The sequence below is a fragment of the Conger conger genome, chromosome 2 (assembly GCF_963514075.1).
Source record: "Conger conger chromosome 2, fConCon1.1, whole genome shotgun sequence".
Lineage (NCBI taxonomy): Eukaryota > Metazoa > Chordata > Actinopteri > Anguilliformes > Congridae > Conger > Conger conger.
In genome coordinates, this window is record NC_083761.1 from 19,988,972 (window position 1) to 20,012,878 (window position 23,907).

Genomic DNA, 23,907 nt, shown 5'->3' on the forward strand with positions numbered 1-23,907 from the left:
CTTCACACTTTTATTCAACAAACTTGACATGTAAACATCAGGTGTAATTAGTACTTGTCCACAGACAAGGCTTGGATAACACACTGCTTTTCAACTGATCAATACACAACACAGATTCTTAGCCGTCTTAACCCACATAGTCTTCCTCTTCTACCTTTTCTCACTCGATTCAAATTCAATTTAAATTTAAATTTGCTGTATCAGACTTTAATTACGATGAAGACTGGAAGTGCGGAGGGACAAAAGCCCTCAGACCAACACCAAGGTCGAACACATTTCAGTGTGGCACAGTCATCACGAAAACTGCTGAGTGAAGCATGCAACCTTGATTTCTTCTGGAAATGAATTCCCGGCATGCATAAGCGGACAAACAAACGTGGACAAACAAAAGTGGGCGTTAAACAAAAGGAGCCTTGGCTGAATTTGCTAAGGCTGGCCAACCCAGCACATGTTACAGTTCCATGTTTTTTTCTGATCTGATTTCGATACAAGCTCTTCACAACAAAGTACAAAAGAATGCACAAAATACTTTCATGCAGTACAGTGGTGTGTTTGCCCCCTTCCTGATTTCTTATTGTTTTGCATGTTTGTCACACTTAAATGTTTCAGATCATCAAACAAATTTAAATATTAGTCAAAGACAACACAAGTAAACACAAAATTCAGTTTTTAAATGAAGGTTTTTATTATTAAGGGAGAAAAAAAATCTAAACCTACATGGCCCTGTGTGAAAAAGTGATTGCCCCCTAAACCTAATAACTGGTTGGGCCACCCTTAGCAGCAACAACTGCAATCAAGCGTTTGCGATAACTTACAATGAGTCTCTTACAGCGCTGAGGAGGAATTTTGGCCCACTCATCTTTGCAGAATTGTTGTAATTCAACCACATTGGAGGGTTTTCGAGCATGAACCGCCTTTTTAAGGTCATGCCACAGCATCTCAATAGGATTCAGGTCAGGACTTTGACTAGGCCACTCCAAAGTCTTCATTTTGTTTTTCTTCAGCCATTCAGAGGTGGACTTGCTGGTGTGTTTTGGATCATTGTCCTGCTGCAGAACCCAAGTTCGTTTCAGCTTGAGGTCACAAACAGATGGCCGGACATTCTCCTTCAGGATTTTTTGGTAGACAGCAGAATTCATGGTTCCATTTATCACAGCAAGTCTTCCAGGTCCTGAAGCAGCAAAACAGCCCCAGACCATCACACTACCACCACCATATTTTACTGTTGGTATGATGTTCTTTTTCTGAAATGCGGTGTTACTTTTACGCCAGATGTAATGGGACACACACCTTCCAAAAAGTTCAACTTTTGTCTCGTCAGACCACAGAGTATTTTCCCAAAAGTCTTGGGGAACATCCAGACAAAATTGAGACGAGCCTTAATGTTCTTTTTGCTCAGCAGTGGTTTTCGTCTTGGAACTCTGCCATGCAGGCCATTTTTGCCCAGTCTCTTTCTTATGGTGGAGTCATGAACACTGACCTTAACTGAGGCAGGTGAGGCCTGCAGTTCTTTGGATGTTGTTGTGGGGTCTTTTGTGACCTCTTGGATGAGTCGTCACTGCGCTCTTTGGGTAATTTTGGTCGGCCGCCCACTCCAGGGAAGGTTCACCACTGTTCCATGTTTTCGCCATTTGTGGATAATGGCTCTCACTGTGGTTCGCTGGAGTCCCAAAGCTTTAGAAATGGCTTTATAACCTTTTCCAGACTGATATATGTCAATTACTTTCTTTCTCATTTGTTCCTGAATTTCTTTAGATCTCGGCATGATGTCTAGCTTTTGAGGATTTGGTCTACTTCACTTTGTCAGGCAGGTCCTACTTAAGTGATTTCTTGATTGAGAACAGGTGTGGCAGTAATCAGGCCTGGGTGTGGCTAGAGAAATTGAACTCAGGCTTGATAAACCACAGTTATGTTTTAACAGGGGGGGCAATCACTTTTTCACACAGGGCCATGTAGGTTTGGATTCATTTAAAAACTGCATTTTGTGTTTACTTGTGTTGTCTTTGACTAATATTTAAATTTGTTTGATGATCTGAAACATTTAAGTGTGACAAACATGCAAAAAAATAAGAAATCAGGAAGGCGGCAAACACTTTTTCACACCACTGTATATGCTTTAAACCATACAGAAACAAACACACGATAAATGCTAACTATCATACCAAAGTCTTTACAAAATAGAAAGCCTCGTCTTCTATGTGACCTTTATTTCTTTGGAAAATGAAACAGGAGTGCGTGTAAGCGGACAGCGCGTCAAACACGAGAACACCTAAGTGGACAGCGCGTCAAAAACACGAGCGTGCGTAAGTGGCCCAGGACGGAGGTGTCTGCAGAGGCGCGGGTGTCATCTTGGCAGCAGAGTCAGTCCTGAGAGGAAGGGGACTAGACAACACCCCAGGGCTAGCGGGAGCGCTCACCACTAGCTGGAGCCGGCTGATATAATGGTGCTTTGCTCCGTAGACCGAGTCGACGAAGGGTTCTACAGCGGGGGCGGTGGTTCGCAAGAGCGGCTAACGCGTTTTGTCATGGCTGTCCTGGCTCACCCCCTGTCTGCTCCCTCCCTGTGGCGTTCTGGGACCAGCGTCGGCACAGGAAAGGTTGCGGCGTGCGGTGAGCTGGGAGCTGGACAGCCAGGAGGTGGGAGTTACAAATACAAAGGGATCCTCGTCTCTGCCAGTTCCCTGCCTACTGCCCCGGTTGTGCTGCCCACTCGCATTGACATGCAGCAGCTTCCCAGCTCGAAGTTCGGCAGAATGTTGACATGACATCACCGCTTTCTGCATGCAAAGTGAATGTATCCAATCCGTGGATGACAGTCTGAGTGCTGGTGACACTTTCTCTGACATTAAAAATGGGCCCCTGATATTGGGCGAAAGTTATTCAATTTGTGAGGCCAACCGAGCACATGTTACTGTTCCATATTGTTTTCTGATCTCTATGCCTAACACTTCACAGTGCTTATTCCAAAAGTACAAAAGAATGCACAAAATACTAACATACTTACTTTAAACCATACCAAACTTTACTGTTTACCTTGTTTAGGTAAACACAGACGGGAAACATAATTTATGGTACTGCGACAAAGGTCACTAATAAAAACAATGTATCAAAACCCTCAACAAGAAAAACTAACAGAGTAACCTTTACACCTTCATTTCCAATAAAAGACAAAACAAAATCAGTTTTTTCAGGAGGTTTCCTCACCTTTGAGGTCAAAAAGGACAATTCCGAATTCATAATGCAGAACAATTCCCTCCCACTAATTAAAAACAATGACTATAGCTCTGCCTCCTGTTACTCAATTTTAGGCTAAATAAATGGCCATATACAGTATCAGCTGCCCCAGCCTTTGGGCTTACCAGTAAACTGAGCCGACTCCGTCATAACTGAGAGAGCTCATCTCATTACACCATGTTATTCTCCTCGACCATTCTAGTCTCGGGCAGTTGGCTTCCTGCTCAACCCAAAAATGTCAAAAAGCAAGAACGGTTAGCAGGGTATTTGCTAGACCACCCATACATTTTGGGGTGACACACTGTACCTCATATTCTGAAATCAGACGCAACATCTCAGTCATGTACAACGCAGTTTAAAAACTAATCTTTTTAATGTACCTTATGTAAAATAAATAAAAAATACTTTGTGCCCAGGATACTGATGATGCATATTGTAGCTGCAGATGTTCCCGTGTGTCACTACCGTGGGCTGAATTATGGTGCCTTAAAGCATCCTTACAACCAACTGCATCCAGTTGGTTACACGAGACAAATAGCATCCATTTTCTTCTCTTTTGTCCTTTTTCATATATGTATATTCATATATTCCCTTCAGCATATAACCACACAATCTGCTTCACTCCACAGACCAATAAGGAAACAAACTCTTTATCAGGGCAGAGGAATGATAATACAGAGAATTCTTCACTTCCTCTCAAATTAGCCCAGCTGATCACTGAAATGGAAAAACTGATCTGCTTGTAATGTTTATCTCTTGGGACGGCTTCCCAGTATTCTTCGCACATTTGTTTATTTACTAACTTACTGAGTTACTCACTTATCTTCCATCTGAAGAGGATAACATTAATATGATATTTCATCAAAGTGACTGCAATAGGCTCTATCCTCTCTGCAATAGGCTCTAAAATGAGGCACACTATAGATTCGACACATCTCATTGATTCAGTTACTGTCGCCGACGGGGATTGCTGTTGCAGTAGCATCATATTTTAAATTATACCTGAATATGACATGCACTGTATGTGACAATGTCTGTAAAAAGCTGAATAAACCTTCATAAAATCTGATTAAAGTGCCCTATTGATTGATTGAGGCTCGAGGGTGGCACCATTAATGAACTATTCTATCATTTTCCTGGTATCATTTGGACCCAGAAATGTAAAAAAAACACACACACACACACACACACATGAGCAGACATCGCCAACGTTCAAGTAAGCAGTACAGTCCTCTGGCACAACTAAAGATGAAGTACAGTGAATTAATGAGGCAGGCCAAAAATTTCAATTGGGCATTACAAATGGGGAAACATACATTAAACACTACATTTAACACTACTGGTCAATTATATAAATGAAAATGTTTATAATAGGGATGGGCATGGGTCTGGTTATTAAACTTTTAAATGTGGTAGTATGAAATTATTGCTTTTACAAATCATTATGGAAATACTCATTTTAAGAATTAGAATGATAAAATATCCACTGTCGGAATTCAAGTACAAAACCAGGTAGCAATCTGGCATATATTTGAAAATGAAAAACCTTTATGAAAAAGGACAAAGCAAAAGAACAAAACCAAAAAAAACAAACAAAAATGACACTATTCTCCATTAGAATCCATTTTACCAGCTTTTAGCATCAACTGGAGACGTCTGTCTTTCACACAGAGGTCTACATTTTCAATCACTAATAAGCTTCTTCAGGGCTTATTACAATCAGGCCGGCATTTGAGATCACTCACTCAGAAGGTATAAAGACTGCAGGAAAGCACACATTATTTTCCAGCCTGATATAGCAGTTAACATAACATAATGGCAAGAACAGGCGATTCAGCCCAGCAATGCTCGCCTTTTCCTACCACTAAAGTGTACCTACTGCTTAGTTTACCTAAAAACTAAATATCTAGCACCGTATCAAGCCTGGTCTTGAAAACCCACAGTGTTTCTGCCTCCACTACACATCTTGGCAAGCTATTCCATACAGTGACCACTCACCATGTGAAAAAATTCTGAATTAACAAGTCTCACCTGGACGCCCTCGCCAGATGGGAGCCACGGCGTTTCCTCTGCGTATGCCCCAATTGCCCTTATAGTGCGGTTCCCAGAAGTGCAAGCAGTACTCTAAGTGTGGTCTAATAAGAGTATTGTATAAGGTGAGTATAACTTTCTTCGACTTATACTCAATACCCTTGGTTATGTATCCTACCATCCTGTTGGCCTTTTTTACTGCTACCGCACATTGACTAGAACCTGAAAGGCTTTGATCAGCTTTGATCAACTGGCCCACTTTTCATTCACAGTCCTGCAATCAAGAACTTGCTATTTCAATTTGATTGCATCTTTTTAAAGTTGGCACACCTAAAATAAAAAATCCTGGACTTAGAGGACCCCTCTTAATTTGCCAAAATACATAAAAACTTATTGTGGAATGATCACCCAAATGGTTCCATAACCTCTATACTGCAAATTCTGTCAGAATCATTACATAACATCAGATCTAGAATCAATTACCGATTATCGATTAGGCTGACTGGCATACTGTGTCAAAAAAGGTCATCCATAACATTTTTAAAGAGCATTGTATTCACACTACTGTCTAAGGCCGGTGGTCAGTAACACACTCCTATGTTAAGACCCTCTGCGTAATCCAAATATCTTCACTAGGCGTGAACTGGTTAATTTCTGGAATCTCTCGCACACTAACATTTTATCTTACATAAACAGCCTCACCCCAACCGCACTTACGGGATATGTCCTTCCTAACAAGTTCATATCCCTCTGTATTATATTCATGCCCATCTTCATCTGCAAGACATGTCTCTGTAATCCCTATAATGTCATAGCCCCCACTAATAATAACTGCCTCAAATTCCCAAAATTATTATTCTTTTGCTTCTAGTATTTAAACAAAGACATTTCAGTCTGTTGCTTCTACACATCCTCTCCCATTCCCTCACTCCCTGCTGTCCCAAGCCACCACTACTAAAATTTTGCCTTTAAAAGATTTTATTAGTGCTCTCACCATTATACGTAGCCTTTACCATTTCTGTCTAGGCAGTCTGTGCCTCCCTGCCCAATTCTCTCTCTATCCTCCCTGCCCCCCAAATTTTAATAATGCTATGCTACCCAAAGCATACACCGACCCAGTGCAAAGGTTCCCCTCAGCCCATCATGCTTGTACAGCTCACCCCTGTCCCAAAAGGAGTCCCAATGCCCCATAAACCAGTACCCCTTTCTCCTACAAAAATTTGGTAGCCACGTGTTAAACCTCCAGATAAAGTTCTGTTTCCCTCTACTTGTACCTGGTACAACTGTGGACTACTGTGGAGGTCCTGCACCTAATCTTTTCTGATTCTCCAAATTTGTCTTGCATAACCTATGTCATTGGTCCCTACGTGGAGTATGACCACTGGATCCCTCCCTGCTCTGGCCAGGAGCGTTTCCGCGCACTCCAGGATATCGCCTACCTGGGCACCAGGCAGGCAACACACAATGCAAGACTCCTTTTCACGTGAACAGACTATGTTGCAGTTGCCAGGTTACAGCACATTTGCTATGAGAACTTCTCTTCCACATAATGAGTTCATGTTATTTTCCCTACTGTACATGGTGTATTGCAATATTCTGTGAAAAGCTAATGACATGACATCTTATTAAACCTATGTTTATTCATTGAGTTATATTGAAATCTTGAGCCTTACACTGCCCATCTCTGATTTATAATCTGCATAGTAAAAAAACGAAAAACAACTTGCAATCAGCTGTAATGGTTAACAGCTCATGAGATTGTGAAGCTCAGTGCTCCACAGTAAGAAGCATTTAACCTGACAGTTGGAGTTATAAAAAAGTAAACAACACCAACATGATTCCACTGATCTCTGATGTGAAAAAAGAATGCTAACAGAATTTCCACCAAATTCATTCCTCATTTCAAAGAGCTTACCATGGCATCGGCATTTAATGTTTTTTGTAAAACACAGCTTGTTATTAGGCAAATTAACCTTCAGTGATATGTTGAGTAAAACTATAGGTAGTGTTTATTGTAATACAAATTTGTACTTCACCAGAACTACCACACTTAATGTATAATTACAAGTCAATTTCCATTCTGTTCTTATCTCCTAATATAAATATTTTACATTCAAACTGCTAGATGAAATCCACGATTAGGATAATGGCCCTTCCATGTTGAGGACTGCTATCACTGCCTTTGGTAATGACTGGTCAGGTCTCATTAATTCACAATGTGGTGCTGTTTCCACATCTAATGATAGAATCAAGAATAACTGAGATTTTCCCAACTGCACCAAGACAACGTGTTGCTGGGCAACTCCTTCGAATAGGACATGTAGATGCACATGCTGTGCTGTATAACTTGTAGAACAACATATTTGTGAAGAAAAACTATCAGCACAGGGATTCTGTGGGGTAACTGTAAATATCCTCTTATCTAACACAGATGGCTTATCAAAACAGTCGCGCTCTTTTAGAAAATGCGTTAAATGGAAAGTAGCACCGCATGGCCCATAAAAGAGAAGCTGACATCGTTTAATTGTGCTTGACAGAAGCTTTTAACCTCACTGCATATCTGGCAAATGACACAAATACTCTGGTCAGGCTGTCAGAAAGTATGCCATCGAATGGATGGAAAAATGAAATTGAGAGAATGTCGGTTTTCAGCCTGAAGGCCAGCTTAACATAAAAGTAATGAAAAACTACAGTTCATGTGGATTGACAAATACTTACAAATACCAAAGCCCAACTGCTAATCCTGTGCTTTGTGTCTGAAGACAGAACGTGTGTTTGAGCAGAACTTCAAGTTTTTGTGTTCAATCCTGGAGATACATTAAGCCAGTGGTCTCCAACCCTACTTGTGGAGAACTACAGGGTCTGCTGGTTTTTAGTTTCACCTTAAAATCCAGTTAATCACCAGCATCCAGTTAAGACCCAAGTAACCAGATGAGATGACTTAACTGTGTAATCAACTGCTCTAAAGGACCCTGTAGCTCTCCAGGACCCGGGTTGGACACTGCTTTAGACACCAGTACAATTTAATATGCATAACAGAATTCTGCTTCTTATATTACTGTAAATTTTGATAAAACACATATTAATAGTGATGTGTAAGAGTGTTTTACCAGAATTTCATCAGAATATAAAGTCATTAAAACAATTGAACCATGACCGGTGAATTGCCTTCAATGAAGAAGGTAAAATATGCGGGTGAGATTATTTCTTCATGGCCATGGCTGGACTCCCGGTGTTGTCCATGAAATCCTCTCACCTTGATGTGATTCAAATGAACGGAGCAGATGCATGAAACAGTGGGTGGCTGAAACACTGACCCACTATGAAGGATCTCTTCTTAATGACAAAAAACTGCATGAACAGCGTCAGCTGGTTCCTCCGATCTGTTCGGAGCCAGGCTGCCTCGCTCCCGGCCTCCTTGGGGCTTACGCAGAGAAAACGCCGCCGCTCCCATCTGGTGAGGGCGTCCAGGTGAGACCCGTTAATTCATTTGTCGGAAATGCAATCAAGCCCTCCGAAACATTGCCTCGCATGATGAGAACAATCTGCTGACCATTACCTCCCTCTGCAGAAATATTTTCCTTCACAGAACCCCAACAGACACACACATACACACACACACAAACCAAATAAACATGTATTATAAAAATGTCAAGTCAAAAGACCTGGTTACATGATGTGGAAATGAACCTTCATGTACATTAATTCCCAAACAAAAGCACCCTGAATTAGGACATGTCCTTCTCCACCTTTAGACAAATATCAAGATCATTTGAATAGGGCAGCATAATTATGGGCAGGGAACATAGTCACAGGGCTGTTTGACTGCTTTCATCTTATGTCTGTGTGGAGTGTTCACAGAGTTAGATAATTGCTTGTCAGAATGAGACATTTCTTCAGTGGCACAAGTTCAAAGACAATGAAGTCAAGCAGAAACAAACTGTTTTACTGTTGCTGTTTGGTTAATTTTGTGTAACTATTTTATTTATCCTTCTCTGAAATGATTTTTTAATAGAGACACAGTTCTGTTACCTCAGAGAAATCTGTTTTTGAACTTTTTTTTTTTGGAAGTATGACCAGTTGCTACACTGGAGACTGCAGACACTGCACAATTGATAGCCATAACTGTGGGCTGTCTGATGGAATGAGACATGTGCTTAATAATGATCTCCAGAAAACTGATTAAGGACAACTGATACGTGGCAGAAAGAACAGGAAATTGTGGTTTTCATTGGATGCAATCTGTGACATTCAGCAGCTGTGCCTACTCCCTCAGTGATTTAGCAATAGATGAGCTGGTACATAGTTTTAATAGCCATGTTAAAACTGCTCTAGATATTTCTTAGTAACATCTGTTAAACTTTAGCACTAAGGTAAAACATAACTGCCCAAATGAGAAACCTGGGCTATGAAGCTAAAAGTACAGTACACTGAGATCTTGAAAGAGTTTCTCACTTTCAAGATATCGAGACAACTTTTTTGAAGAAGAAAACAAAACAAATTCAAAAGTTTTTCTACCATTGACAATGTGTTAAATTGAGCTTTCTACTGCTGATAACTCATCTAAGTCAGAAGGATTTGTTAATTATTTTTGTTTCAAATTGAGACCATTTGAACAAACAAGGCATGCAATGACAGTGTTAGCATTTCTATTATCCAGCACAGAGAGAGACGAAACACCTTTCTTCAGAATGATACCGAGATCCTACTGAAAACAATTTGGCAGATGAAACATTAGGTCCTTTTCTTCCCAAAATTTTAATTAAGTTTTTAACACCTTATCCAGTGAGGTATTTCTTATTCTAAACAGCTCATACAGGGTTTTTTTTCAGCCAACTTAAAAACAGCTACTGCCAAGCCATTACTGAATCTGTGTATATCGAACTAGATACTTTTACTTGAAGAAATTTCAGACCTATTTCTGACCTACCGTTTCTTTCTAAGTACTTAAAAAGATTGTCCATAGTCATCTCAGCCGAAATCTCAGATAACAACATACTTGAGAAGTTTTAAGTCCCATCATAGAACATAGACTGCCTTTAATAGCCATAGCAGTACATGACCTTCAGCTTACTGCAGATGCTGAACATCTCAATGAGCTTACTTCGGATTTGAGTGCTGCTTTTGATGTGGATCATAGAATAGTACTTCAACATCTTAAAAACAAAAGCAGGATTACATGAAACAGTCTTAAGATCGTCTGAATGTTAAACAAAAATATGTTGGTTACTTTCGGTAATTCAATGTCGCGAAAAGCCAGCATTACTTACAGGCTTCCACAGTTCCCAATTCGTGGTCCCTTATTGGTGTCACTGTACATCATCCATCTTGGTGATGTTGCTCATAGAAATGGGATCTTTCCATAGTTTTTCTGATGATAGTCAACACCCAACTGTTAAGCCTGGGGAAAGCACTTCAACTGGATTCACTTCAGTTAAGCAAAAATAAAATGGTCCCACGAGGCAACCATAATATTACATGGACAATACAATACAATCTTTAACGTGCTGAACTTAAAGCCTGATATTGGAAACCTGCACTTTTTACAGAGACACAGTACAAGGAGGCTTTACAGTGGAATTGGGCAAAGATACAGGCCGAAACCTGCAGAAAAACAGAGAAACCTGGCCATAAAGGGGGAGCCAATCCACTTCTTGCCTAGCCTTAGACTCGGGGCTAAGACTGAAATCAAATATTGAACACGTCACTGAAGTATTTTTTATCACCTCAGAAATCTTGCAAAAAAATGATTTTTATCCTGTCTGACGCTAGGAAAATTACACACGCTTTTATATAATCTAGACTGGATTACTGCAATGATTTGTCCTCTGGCCTCCAAAAATAGTCAGTGGAAAATGATAGATTATCTAGTATGAAGCAGGTAAATTGAGGAAAAGTACAAATATCTGGGAACACATCTCCTACAGGTCCTAGATCCCTGTACAGGCTCCCAGGCAGATTTAGAACTATTGTTGGCTCTTAAAGGCAGACTTGGGACAGCACCTAGGTACATAACGGACATTATAAACCGCTTATGGTGCATTCGTATATTCACTCTGAAAATCTGCCCTGATTTCAGTGCTCTATTATTCAAACGTGCAGAGGAATCCATTAATTTACGAACGACCACCTCTTCAGCCGTTTTTTACATTGGTAGGAGCAGACGCTCAGATAAACCTCCTCTTCAGCCGTAGCGTCCAGTGTGTTCTCTGATCTGCATAGTGCACTGAATTTCCGAACAACAACGCTCCGATCACCTTGGATTTCCAAACGATTTCCACTGGTCTGGTGCTCTGAGGGCAAATAAATGTACGCACCCCTAGACAGACCATCGCTGCAGTCCGATGTGTCTCAAAGGCTTGTCTGAACAGCATAGGACAAGCTATCTTAGTTCTTCTGCCCTCAAACTATGGTACACTCTCCCACAATATATTCAAATTTCACCCTGGTTTCACCCAGGTTTGAAACTGTAGCCCAAAATAGCTTTTTAGGATGGCATTTCACCGAGCTGCTGCTCTTATTACCTTTTTTCTTTATTTTTTTCTGTTTTCGCTACCCTACTGTTTTGGTTGTGCTTTCATAAAAGTTTCATACAGGTTTCATTGCAGTTTTATTATTATTTTCATATGATTTCTTGTGTACATCCCAGCTTTTTAAGGCTACAAATTATTATACACTCAGTGAGCACTTTATTCGGTATTTATTAGACTTATTAAAAGTGTTTAGAAATGCTGTTCTGCATACCACTGTTGTAATGCGTGAGTATTTGTGTTACTGTAACCTTTCTGTCAGCTTCGACCAGTCTGGCCATTCTCCTTTGACGTCTCCCATTAACAAGGCGTTTCTGCCCGCGTCTCTACCATACATTTGTGCGTGAAAATCCCAGGAGATCAGCAGTTTCTGGGATACTCAAACCTGTCTGGCACCAACAATCATTCCACGGTCAAAGTCACTCAGATCACATTTCTTCCCCCTTCTGACATTTGGTCTGAAAACGGCAAGCTGGTGTACAGGTCTACATAATGAAGTGGTCAATGTATATCTAGATGTGTATTTTATCTTTGTTTAATTATTTCTGTAAAGCATATTGTGCCATTTTATTGTATGAAGGGTGGCATATAGATATAATTATTGTGATTTATTATTACCAATGCACAACTAGCTTCATTTTCTCTCTTCACTGCCTCACACTCAACAAACTTAAATGCAGTCAGGATTCCAATATTTACATTACACATTTTTGCTGTTGGCTGCCTTGAAACAAACAGGCAGGGACGATATAGGATGTGGATTTCAGATGAGGACCAGAGGCAGGAAGACAACACAGTGTTTCTCTCTGTGACCCTGTGACCCCTTGACCTGGATAACTTTCTAAGAAGCCTCTTACGTTAAGGTACATCGCTGGGACCGGCAAGGTTGGTGGGTCAATCCCCACAGCTGGTGCGCCCTTGAGCAAGGCCCTTGACCCCACATTGCCTGAGGGGGGGATTGTCTCCTGCTTAGTCTAATCAACTGTAAATCACTTTGGATCAAAGCGTCAGCCAAATAACATGAGAAGCCTGAAGTCAAAAAAAGGCTCTCAACGCTGCTGTGGTTTCTGAACTGTTAGTTGATCTTTGAGTTGGAATGTTGTTTTCACCATTGTTTAACATTGCTTAAGAACATTTCTTTTCTTCATATCCATGGCATATGTGCAATTCTCAGTTATGTGCTCACTACCTTTCTTTATGTAGAAAAGGTCACTCACTTGTTTTGATGCTTGGATCCCTGGAGGTGGGCATGGTACTGCTCAATTGAGTTGAGAATCACACTGCACACACTGCAGGAGTAGCTACTGCGCAGGCCTGCATGAACACACACACACGCACAAAATTTTTTACTCCCAAACAGCTTAATAACACACAAACAAAACTTACCTGTCACTCAAAACAGATGAGGCTGATAAAGAGAACATCATCAAAATGATTATTTTAAAAAGGCTGAATCTATGTACAAATCTATACACAGATCGTTATTTAATAAGAACTGGATATTCAATTAATATACAGTAATAATGAAGTACAATTTTATTTCAAAGTAAATAATATTGCATTATTTACAATAACAAATATATAATGCATCATTATTTATACAACGATATGCACAGAAAAATGTTCCTTTACTATATGGTTAAGTGATACACACTATACGATTATATGGTTTAATACTCAATATATCAGGGAATATAAACCCTTAGACTTCACTTTTTACATAAAATTCAAATTCAATTAGCATGTAGCCTGTCTGTTAATATTGGCCCTGCATTAGCATTCCATTAGCTGTAATTCAGACATTTTGTGTGTACAGCCTCCGTAACGTCAAATAATGATGAAAAAAGCCTCTGCCGGCGGCGCACAAAAACAATTTAATCCTCCTCTCGGCGCGAGTCTGAAAATGTGTGTGGAAGTACGGTTCTGCGGAGGCCAAAAAGGGCGTAATTAACAGCGAGAGGGTGTTGTGAAGCAGGAGACATCGACGACAGAGCCCTAACGAGACTGCGTCTCCGGGGAAGGGGTGGGGTCGAGGAGGGGCCGGGGTGCGGAGAAACGTTTCGAGAGCGTCGACGGAATGGGTAGAGTGTTTCGCGGCGCTGATGACGGCGGAAACAGATGTGAGCTAATTAAAGGGTTTGCAGGTGGCACAGAGCCGCGGCACCCTAAAAATAGACCGGTGTGAAGAGCGCGAGGCAGCTGACAGTGTTTCCACACACACGCGCACACACACACTCACTCACTCACAAATGTGTGTCAGCGCATTACGTATGTATTTATGCATAACATACAAAAAAGTAGTGCAGAGAAGCCAGCATGTGACAACGAGCAGGCTTTTTAAAGAGCAAACAAGAAAAGCACCCTACAGAAGGTGGGATTTGCTGCCAATATGGCAGCACAGGCACCAGATTCAGCCCCTGGTTTGGTTTAGTGCAGGAGTGCATAAGAAGGCCCGATCCATTTCAGGATTTTGTGCCAACTTCTGGTCTTATTTAACTGACTCAATCATATCTTATCTGATGTGTGTATGAGTACCAGCTACAGCTGCAGACTGAAAGTGGATTCTAATGGTATTACTGCACTCAGGCAGGCTTGAACCAGGGTAATTTATAGAGCTGTAAGCAAATTAAAAACAAGGCAATTGGTTGGAACAGAAACCAGTACGCAAACCGGCCCTCGAGGACCGGAGTTGCGCACCCCTGATTTAGTGGAATGGTGGAGTGGGACTAGATCACAGCACAGCACAGGGAAAGGACCAGTCTGGAGCAGATAGTCACAAGAAAAACGGTTAAACATGCATGTCCCAAATCGGGCATCTGCCTGCAGCCTGACCTCAAGTGACAACGGTGTCCACCTAGCACAGAAGAAGCATCCAACACCTGACAATTATTTCACACTGCTGGATAGGGCAGCAGCCTTATACAGTATCTACACTAAACATGTCGGGACCATTTAGTAACACAGAAAGGTGATGTTTTTCATCAGGCAGTGGTTCCCAAACTTTGTGCCCCCCTCTGTATGCTGGTTTTCGTTCCAAGATGGATTATTTTGTCAGACAGAAAACGATAGAATAAAACTTGTTTGTGTTGTGCTTATTGTACTATATTGTAAACAATTATATCAAATGAGGTAACATTTTTTTGATCGAATGGTACACTGAGATTAATCAATAGGCTTCTAATTAAGTTGCTGAACATGTGTTTAATTTCTTAATTCATTTCTTAAATTTATGAACACAATGCAGGTTTGGCTTGTTATCATTTGATTTGTTTTTGAATTCTGTATTATCTGCCAGGTGGATACCTTTAGTGGCCAGGTGTCTACAATCTCACTAATTAGGAGCCTGTTGATTCACCACACTCTTTAATTTGATTAGAGCTTCATGGCATGTGTAGCAATTTCTGAATGGTAAATAATCCCTCTAAAAACATCAATAGCGCATAATTAAGAAATATTAACAGCTTGTTAGGGTTCTGGGAATGCAATTGTGGTTGGAACGAAAACCAGCATACACAGGGGGCCCCAGGACCAAGTTTGACAACCACGAATCACGAGGTACATCTAACAGTCATCACCCATCCATAAACCGGCTCTCCATTCTCGATGACAAAGCTGAAAGTATGCACAATGACAACTCTGAGAGGAAAAATACATTTGAGAGCACCGCCTGAGCCTATTCCTCTACAGTAAATATCATTACCCCAGTTCACCTGCCAGAGATCAGAGAGCTTTAATTATAAGCGCATTTTGTTCTGTAAGTGCACTTGTCCAAAGAGAGGACGAACACAGCTGTGTGGCGCCAAAGGGCTTGGCAGCAATCTGTTGCCTCGTCCCTTCCCGGGGGCTGAGGCGAAAATATCACCGTGGCGACTGTTGGTCTCGGTTAACAAGCTGCTTTCGGCTCCGGAGTTCCGGATCCCCTTGAAAACCGCGGCGTACCACTGACAATCCGATTCGCCACAATACAGTAGTCATTTTGCATTCCCTGTTCATTCACATTCTTCCAAATGTGTGGAAAGGATCCACTTTGATGACTACGGTGGAGGGCTTTGTACGCTGTGCTGTAAATTGATTTCCTAAGGTCAGTTCTATCCAGACCGGCATTAAAACAAGGTCCTTTCCTTTCTGGGAAATGAAGTTCCATCCAGCAGTAAAGCACCTCTGGTGCAAAGCAAGGGCCAAATTAGATCAAAGAGAATGAGCGGGTCACCAGCAGAGCTTGAATCCAGCCTCAAATTAAATCAATGGAGTCCTTGGAGGCGGCGGTGAATCAACAATATGTGCAACATCATAACTGTTTCGTCAATGTAAACGGGGACATGGTTTATTTATTCCCTCGAAATTCAATAGGTTGGGAAAAAAACACAGAGAATACAAGGTAGTGCTCTGGGGACAAGGCATTCTACAGACCCCATTAAATTTAATCCACAACAATTTCTCGCATTTGGAAGCAATTTTCTAAAATATATGACCACAATGTACCGCAGGCCAAAATTCTACATTTTATCAACTGCATAACATAAGTCAACTAAAACAAGTATTGTAGGAAGACAGGATCAGAGCTATTATTTAGGAAATACACGCCACAAATTGGGTCCTCAACCCTAACTGTACCAGTGCAGACTACCTCTGGCAGTGACCACTGAGGACAATTTCCTCAAAAGATTTTGCCTAATTATGGTATCTCAGGGAAGGAGGGCAGCACTCATTGCTCAAAGTGGACTATTGCTCAAACATCAACTCACCCTGTTCAAAACACCAAGTTAGCTCATCATGTTCCGAACAGTGCAACTATCATGACAAATAACAAAAAAATGACTTCCAGCTCTCCTTTGGTTTTTGTGTGTGTTTAAAGTATTCCTGTTTTCATAAAAACTTGGTACAACTCACATAAGCGATCCATTTCAGCATACAGAGACATGGTATTAGTGCTGTACTGTGACACTGTGGTGGGGAAGCTGTTGCTAATGAGAGACTACAAACCAGGCAGGCTTATACAGTGGTGTTCGGACCATCTTCTGAACACAGTTAATTTGTCATTTTCTCTATAATTAGTGGTCCGATTTACATCAATCAAAGCATTTTAGTGACTGAGGTAGTACAACCATAATCATAAACTACATTCCTCAGGAGAAAAGCTACCATTTAAACATTACACTACATTAATGGCATTTGGCAGACGCTCTTATCCAGAGCGACGAACAGTTGATTAGACTAAGCAGGAGACAATCCTCCCCTGGAGCAATGCAGGGTTAAGGGCCTTGCTCAAGGGCCGAACAGCAGAGCGGATTTTATTGTGGCTACACCGGGGATCAAACCCCCGACCTTGCGGGTCCCAGTCATGTACCTTAACCACTACGCTACAGGCCACCCTGAAAGGACATTAACTTTTGGTTGAAGCGGCCGCTTCCCCATGTTCTGTTCGGAACACAATGAGTTTACATTACTTGGAGCAGGCTCATCAGACATGATGACTGTTGAGCTCAGCTGGTGGACTGGCAGTGATACGATGGTCCTGGGAATCACATGAACTGAGATGAATACGATGGGGAATGCCGAATTATGAGAAACCGTTTAGATACAAAGCACTGTGACATCCTGGTTAAGATACAGTATGTGTTCTGTTAATGCACATTCATTGTGCTTGAATGGGTAATTGCTGTTTTATGTTTTATTCAGTGTGAGACCTAACCCTTGTAGAAGCATGCTTGGAGTGGGTGGGGGGAGGGAGGAGAGTGGGAGCTGTTATGAGCCAGTCCAGGGAGACCATGGGAATGATGCACCAAATCTTTCTAAATGTCATGAAACATTTGTTGGTAAATACCCTCTCTGCGGGGACCAACTCTTTGTCATTCCCTCACAGTCTCACACTATTTCTCTATCTCGCCCTTACAGAAATACGATATACTGAAAACATATTGAAATAACACCACTATTGCATTTGGACACAAAATGTACAAACTTCAACCATATACTGTACTGCATTGCATTCCTACTACAATAAAAACAAAACATAGTAATAATTTTTTCATTCATTTATTATGGGTACAATTATTCTACAATTATTTCTCCAAAACCCTTAAATTTAAATGACAACTGCCAAAGCTTTTGAGGAAACACCAGGCTAGTTTCTTTTCAACCGAGGTGTTTGCAGACAATAAACAGCCTAGGTGTCTGTTTACAGAAATGTCACATCACGGCTGCTTATCAGAGCTCGACAGGCCAGCTCTCCAAAGATGGGTTAACCACAGCGGGTTATGGATCATAAACCCCGCAGCATATAACTGTCATTCAGCACTCTTTTCTCCCCTCTTTAGAATGCCTTTTTGTGCTCTTTCTCCCCCTATCAGCGCCCAGAAAGCCCTTTTCTCTCTGTCCTCCTCAACGCTCCCAGAATAGCCTCTCCTCTCTTGTTCTCTCTGTCTCCTCCTTTCAATCTCCTAAATATATTCCAATTCAAATTTGCATTAAAATTCCAACAGCTCTACTGGCATGACAAGAAGGAGCATTATGCTGCCAAGGCAGGTAATGCTAAATCATAACACGACATAAAAGACTGGGAGTGAATTAAAATGAGTGTAAAGGCAATATTTAATATTCAGTATCTTTCAGTCGCTTGGTCTGTTTATCTCTTGCTCACCCTTGTCACCATCCCCCCTGTCTGTCCGCCTCTCTTTCCTTCTTTTATCCTCGTTGGCCCTCCCCGTTTTCTCTTTCAGGGTTGCTACGGTTTACTCTGTGCTGAGGCAAACTGATAGTTATCTTATCTGGCTGCGCTAATGATAACAGCGTGGGACACTGAGATGCTGTAGGATGACCTGGCTTCTTTCTGAGGTCCGTCTTCTCAAGCTCAAATGTGGGTGTGAGAGTGTGCGCCTGTTTGTGTGTGCGCATGTGTGTGTGGGTGTGTGCTTGCGTGTGAATGTTTGGGGGTGAGTTCAGTGTGTTTATGTATTTGGTGTGTGCGTTAGCCTGTGCACATGCTGCATGACGTGTGTGTGTGGGTGCAGGTGTCACACTGTGTGTGGTGTTTATGTAGGTGTATGGATCAGTTTTTAGTGTGTGTATGTGTGTGTCCATTCTGTATTTCTCGATGCTCCTTCCTGGATATTAGCAGGATTTTCGCTTGTTCTTCTAAATCACGTGCTTCTCACAAACACCCACATCCACACACAAACACCCACACATACTGTAGAAAGAGCATTAATTCTGCGTCCTGCAATACTCCATTATTCTTTCCTTATTTTTCCCTATATTTTGTAATGAACCAGGGAATATCCCAGCCTGTGAGAAACCCTCCCTGTCTGGGTAAATTTGAGTCATTCTGTAGAAGTGTATAAAAGAAAGATATATTAATCAGGCGGGAGGACTAATGCAGTGTTTCTCACCTCCAGTCCTCCGGGCCCACTTGCCAGAAGGTTGTTGTTGTAACCAGGAACTCACACACCTGATTTTGTGTCAGTCAAGGGCATTTTTGCTAGTTTGGTTCAGTCATTAAATCAGTTGTGTGAGTTCCTGGTTACAACAAAAACCTTCTGGCAAGTGGGTCCCTAGGACTGGAGTTGTGAAACACTGGGCTAAGGTACAGTTTGAAAAGGCGCATTTTCAGTCCGTGTCGAAATTTGGGGAGGGAGTCTGCCATTCTGACAGTGGTAGGCATGTCATTCCACCACTGAGGAACCTGAACAGAGAACGGGCGTGAATGTGCAGTCCGACCACCTGGTGCTCGTAATGAGGGGACCACAAGACGACCAAAGCTGGCAGACCGGAGTGGTCATGCTGGGGAGTAGGGTGCAATTAGAGTCAGGATGTAATGGTCCAAAGGAACTGTGAAGCACAATCCATTTCCCATTGTATTTCTCCTGAAGGATAAACAGGCGGTATATTACAAGACAAAACTGGGAAACATCTCAAATAGAAGAGGGAGATATACTGTATCTTTTCTCTCACCCTTTCTGTCGTGACTTTCTGTCCTCCTGTGTACTTCATCTCTTTCTTTTGTTCTTTCTTAACTCACCCCTGGTATCAATCTGTCTCTCTTTATCTCTCTCTTTCTTTCTTGCTTTCTCTCTGATCAAACTTCAACAACCTCATTATGTTGTCATGACCCCTGACTCCACACTCCAAGCATAGTAAACATTTCAAATGGAAAGTGCATTAAGCCTTGATAAAACTCATTAATATATTTGTATTATTAATTTAGCTCTACTGGACAAGAAATATATGAAATGTGTATTACTTTACTTTAGGTCTCTTATTTATCACTTCTGGCCAGGACCATAACACTTGAACCAGAAGCCTCATAAAGCACATTTCTTTCAAGGGAGGGTATCAATATAACTGGCTCTTTATACAGAAAATAAACCTGGAGGCACATGCCCTGACACGATAACTCCTTATAAACGCTTGCCTTTGTGATAGCGAGTTGATATTTCCATTTTATGTGTCCTTCTATTGCATTAGTGTAATCCCTATCACTAGAGCCAGAGCGGGACTTTAAACTGGGTCACTTTTCTAACCCACAAAAGACATATTGTATGGAACGGTTACGTGACATTTCAGCTCTGAACCCTGGCTGTTAAAGCCTGTTTCCTCCCCTCCCCAGAAAATAAGCCATGGCACTTGCAAGCCTGCGTTACAAGCTGCAAACTAAAGGATGATATGTAACATGATGCTAGCAGTCCTTTCCTGTCCTGCCCTCCACATACTTCCTGCCGGGTAGGAGATGAGGAAAGAACAATATTAATATTTTGCAATGTTACTTTCCCTAACTTCATATTGGTGTCTCCGCCTTTCCATTCCTTATATGTACTTACTTCCTGTCTACTGTCATTTTCCCCACCTGTGTCTCGTCTTGATTCTAATTTGTTTTTAAACCCTTTTGTTTCTGGATTTCATTGCCAGACTGTTATGTGTCCTGACCATACTCTCCAGCATTATTTTCTTTTTTTATATTTTTTAGTGCTTTTTCAGCTTTATTGGATAGAACAGTGTAGAGAGACAGAAAGAACGGGAGTGAGAGAGGGGAAGACATGGGACAAATGTCGGATGGACGGATTTGAACCGCCGATGTCGGCTTGCAATAATCAACAGGCTGTGCCACTGAGACACCCCTCAGCTTTTGTTTTGTTTTGGATTATCGACTCTTGTTTCTGGATTCTGGTTTTTATTTCTTTGCCTGTGATTTCTTTGCTCTTTGTCTTTTGGATTATCCCTGTTATCTCTGTTTACTGGTGTACCGACCCTCTGTCTGAACTCGTTAAAGAACTGCCTATTCTCTGCTGATTCTGTGTACTGGCTATCAACCTTCACCTGCATACTTTGCCAACAAGACTCGGAATTCACTTCTGTGGTCTTGCTAGTGGTTCTATTATTATGGAACCTGATAGATGGGTCATTTTCTGTCTGGCAAGGTTGCAGGGGGGAAGTTTTAGAGAACGGACCTGTTCAGAATGGGGGCCAGGTTGTAAACAGAAGCTTGTGGGTGAAGAGCTAACGTAGCCTCACTGTGTTCCGAACACCAAGTTAGCTCACAATGTTCCGAACAGTGCAACTTTCATGACGAATAAATAAGAAATTACTTAAAGATTTTTTTTTGGAGTGTGTGTAAAGTTTCATTCCTTCCATTTTCAGAAGAACTTGGTATAAGTTATGTACGCAATCCATTTCAGCATACAGTGAAAAGGTAATGGTGCTCCCCTGTATGGTGGGGAAGAGACTACAAACCGGGCAGCCTTATACGGCTCAGCCAAAAGTGTTCCTTGTAAACTTGTTAATGCACATAGACACATTGTTTTATATAGATGGTATCAGTTTTTAATTAATGTTAAGATTGACCAGATAAAGATTGAATAGAGATGTGTCTGCATAACAGAGTGCACAACTATAGTAGGCTTGTTGTGCTAGAGGCTAGAGTTGTAGATATGCTTTTATTTAAGACCATTTTTCTAGAGAATTGCAGGCTTTCTGTTTCTCTTATCTTTTCTGTTGTTACCATATAAAGAGAAGCTGAATCAAAATGTATTTATCCCTATGTCTAAATTACAATATCCTCCATATCTCCCCTCAAAAGCCTCTCCCCATCTCGGGTAATTTTAATTCATTGATCTTTTCACTTTTCCGAGAAACGAATCCATGCCCCCAAGACCAACATCAGGCATCAAGTAGGTTAATTTGGACATGTTTACTATTTTCTTGTTTTTCATTGTCCAATGAACCCTATATAGTGTATTAAGCCTCCAAGGTTAAGATTGTTGTTAAAAAAAACATTTATTTTAATATTGGCATTGCTTTGTCTTTCCTCTGTAATTATAGAGGTGAGTACTGATGTGTGTCTGCTCTGGAACAAAGTGTTATGGACAGATGAGATGAAGATCAACCTGTACCAGAGTGATGGAAAGAGGAAAGTATGGTTAAAAAAAGGAACACTCTTCAGGATCCAAAGTATTATTAGATGTTACGTCCCTACCACTCTTCCTGCTGTCCCTAATAACATGAGTCTGGTGTGCTGTGTATTTTTAACTTTAATTGCGGGATTGGTGGCACCTGTGGAGAACCCTATATGAAGACCTCTGAGGGAGGAACTTGGAGGGACAGCTACCATCAGGGTTCCACACTGTCTATATTGCATGTTTGGTCTTTTTGTTAATAAATTCATTTATTTTTATAAATATGTTGTTTTCCCATTTTGTGTTGCGACCGACCAGGGGGACTGGTCCTAACATAGTGGGGGCTGTATGGAACAGTTGTGTGGCGTTTCATTTTGGGACCTCTCGCACCCTCAGTGAGAATCATACCGCTTGTCTTTGGTTTGACTGGGCTCTTCTGTACTGCCAACACAACCAAGGACCAAAAGTGGATTGTTCCTGACTGGCCAAGTCAATCACTTGACCTCAATCCAACTGAGAATGCATTTCACTTGCTGAAGACAAGACTGAAGGTAAATAGCCCCCAAAACAAGCAGGCGCTAAAGAGGGCTGCAGTACAGGCCTGGCAGTGCATCACCAAGGGAGATACCCAGCATCTGGGTCTAAGGGTTGTAGACCTCAGGCATTGATTGCATAGGATTTGCAACGACATATTGAGTATGATGACTTCATTTCAGTTTGTGTTAATTCGTCCAATTACTTTTGGTCCCCTAAAATGGGGGAGACACAGTATCACAAGGGCTGTAATTCCTACACGGTTCACCCATTATGGATGAAAAATCCCTAAAATTAAAGATGAAAGTCTGTGCTTTAATCACATAGTGATTGTTTGAATACAGAACGAAAATAACAAAAAATGTGTCACTGTCGAAATACTCACAGTAAACATCAATCTAAAAAGATAGTGTATATGATATGTAAAATTATGTAATCTGTGTACATGGCAGTGAATTACATTTGCTTAGCAGAATACCTCTCGGCTACTCTGTTGACGTTATTTAGATTACACATGAACTCACCAGCTGTTTCTAGCACTAAAAGACCTGCCTGACCTCATTAATAATGACAATATTTCTCACTAATTTTGCATTTCTGTTTGAATTTGAACTGAATTCCCTAAAGGGCACAATTATTTCTTAGATTTTTCACCATACTGCACAAAATAATTGCAAACATTTGAATGGATTATTCTTCTGTCAAGCCCATGATCCCCATTCTGACCTCTTCCTGACCCTACGCACCCTAATCTCAACCTGACATCCACACATCACCCATACCCTTCCTTGCCTCTCCTGTTCCTGCCCTGTCCTCATCATGACAAGTGACCCCACTTTGACCCTTTGACCTTTTTTTTTTTTACACGACCCTGCCCTGACCTGTGGTCTCCGTGGCATCCAGGCTGCCTGCCAGCTGCTCCAGAAGCCGTGCCCGCGCTGCATTCCTCTTGTGCTTCTTTCCCTCGTAGTGTTGCTGAGCCATCAGGGGATTGTTGAACCAGGCGCCGCACAGACAGCAGAACTTCCCCGCCTCCCCGTTATTGGCCGGCAGCCACGACGGGGGGAGCGGCGGGGGCGGGTCCACCGACTGGGGCATGCTGGGGGCGGACTCTGCGTGGCACACGAGGAAAATAAAATCGGATTAACTTCACTAAGGAACGCACGGGTTAATTAATTCGCACACATTAA

General features: G+C 41.5%; 1 protein-coding gene across 2 annotated transcripts in view; it reads right to left on the reverse strand.

Moving 5' to 3' along the window:
- The window catches only part of LOC133122047 (zinc finger matrin-type protein 4-like), a 74,051-nt gene that overhangs the window by 11,933 nt on the left and 38,211 nt on the right, over positions 1-23,907 (reverse strand). Inside the window, exons 5-6 of one of the 2 annotated variants that reach the window (XM_061231716.1) lie at positions 23,599-23,829; positions 13,013-13,109 (exon numbers count right to left, since the gene is read on the reverse strand). In XM_061231716.1, the coding sequence (XP_061087700.1) occupies positions 13,013-13,109; positions 23,599-23,829 (328 nt within the window). Of the gene's footprint in view, positions 1-13,012; positions 13,110-22,110; positions 22,175-23,598; positions 23,830-23,907 lie in introns of those variants that run through there. The other variant, XM_061231717.1, reaches the window with a different exon arrangement.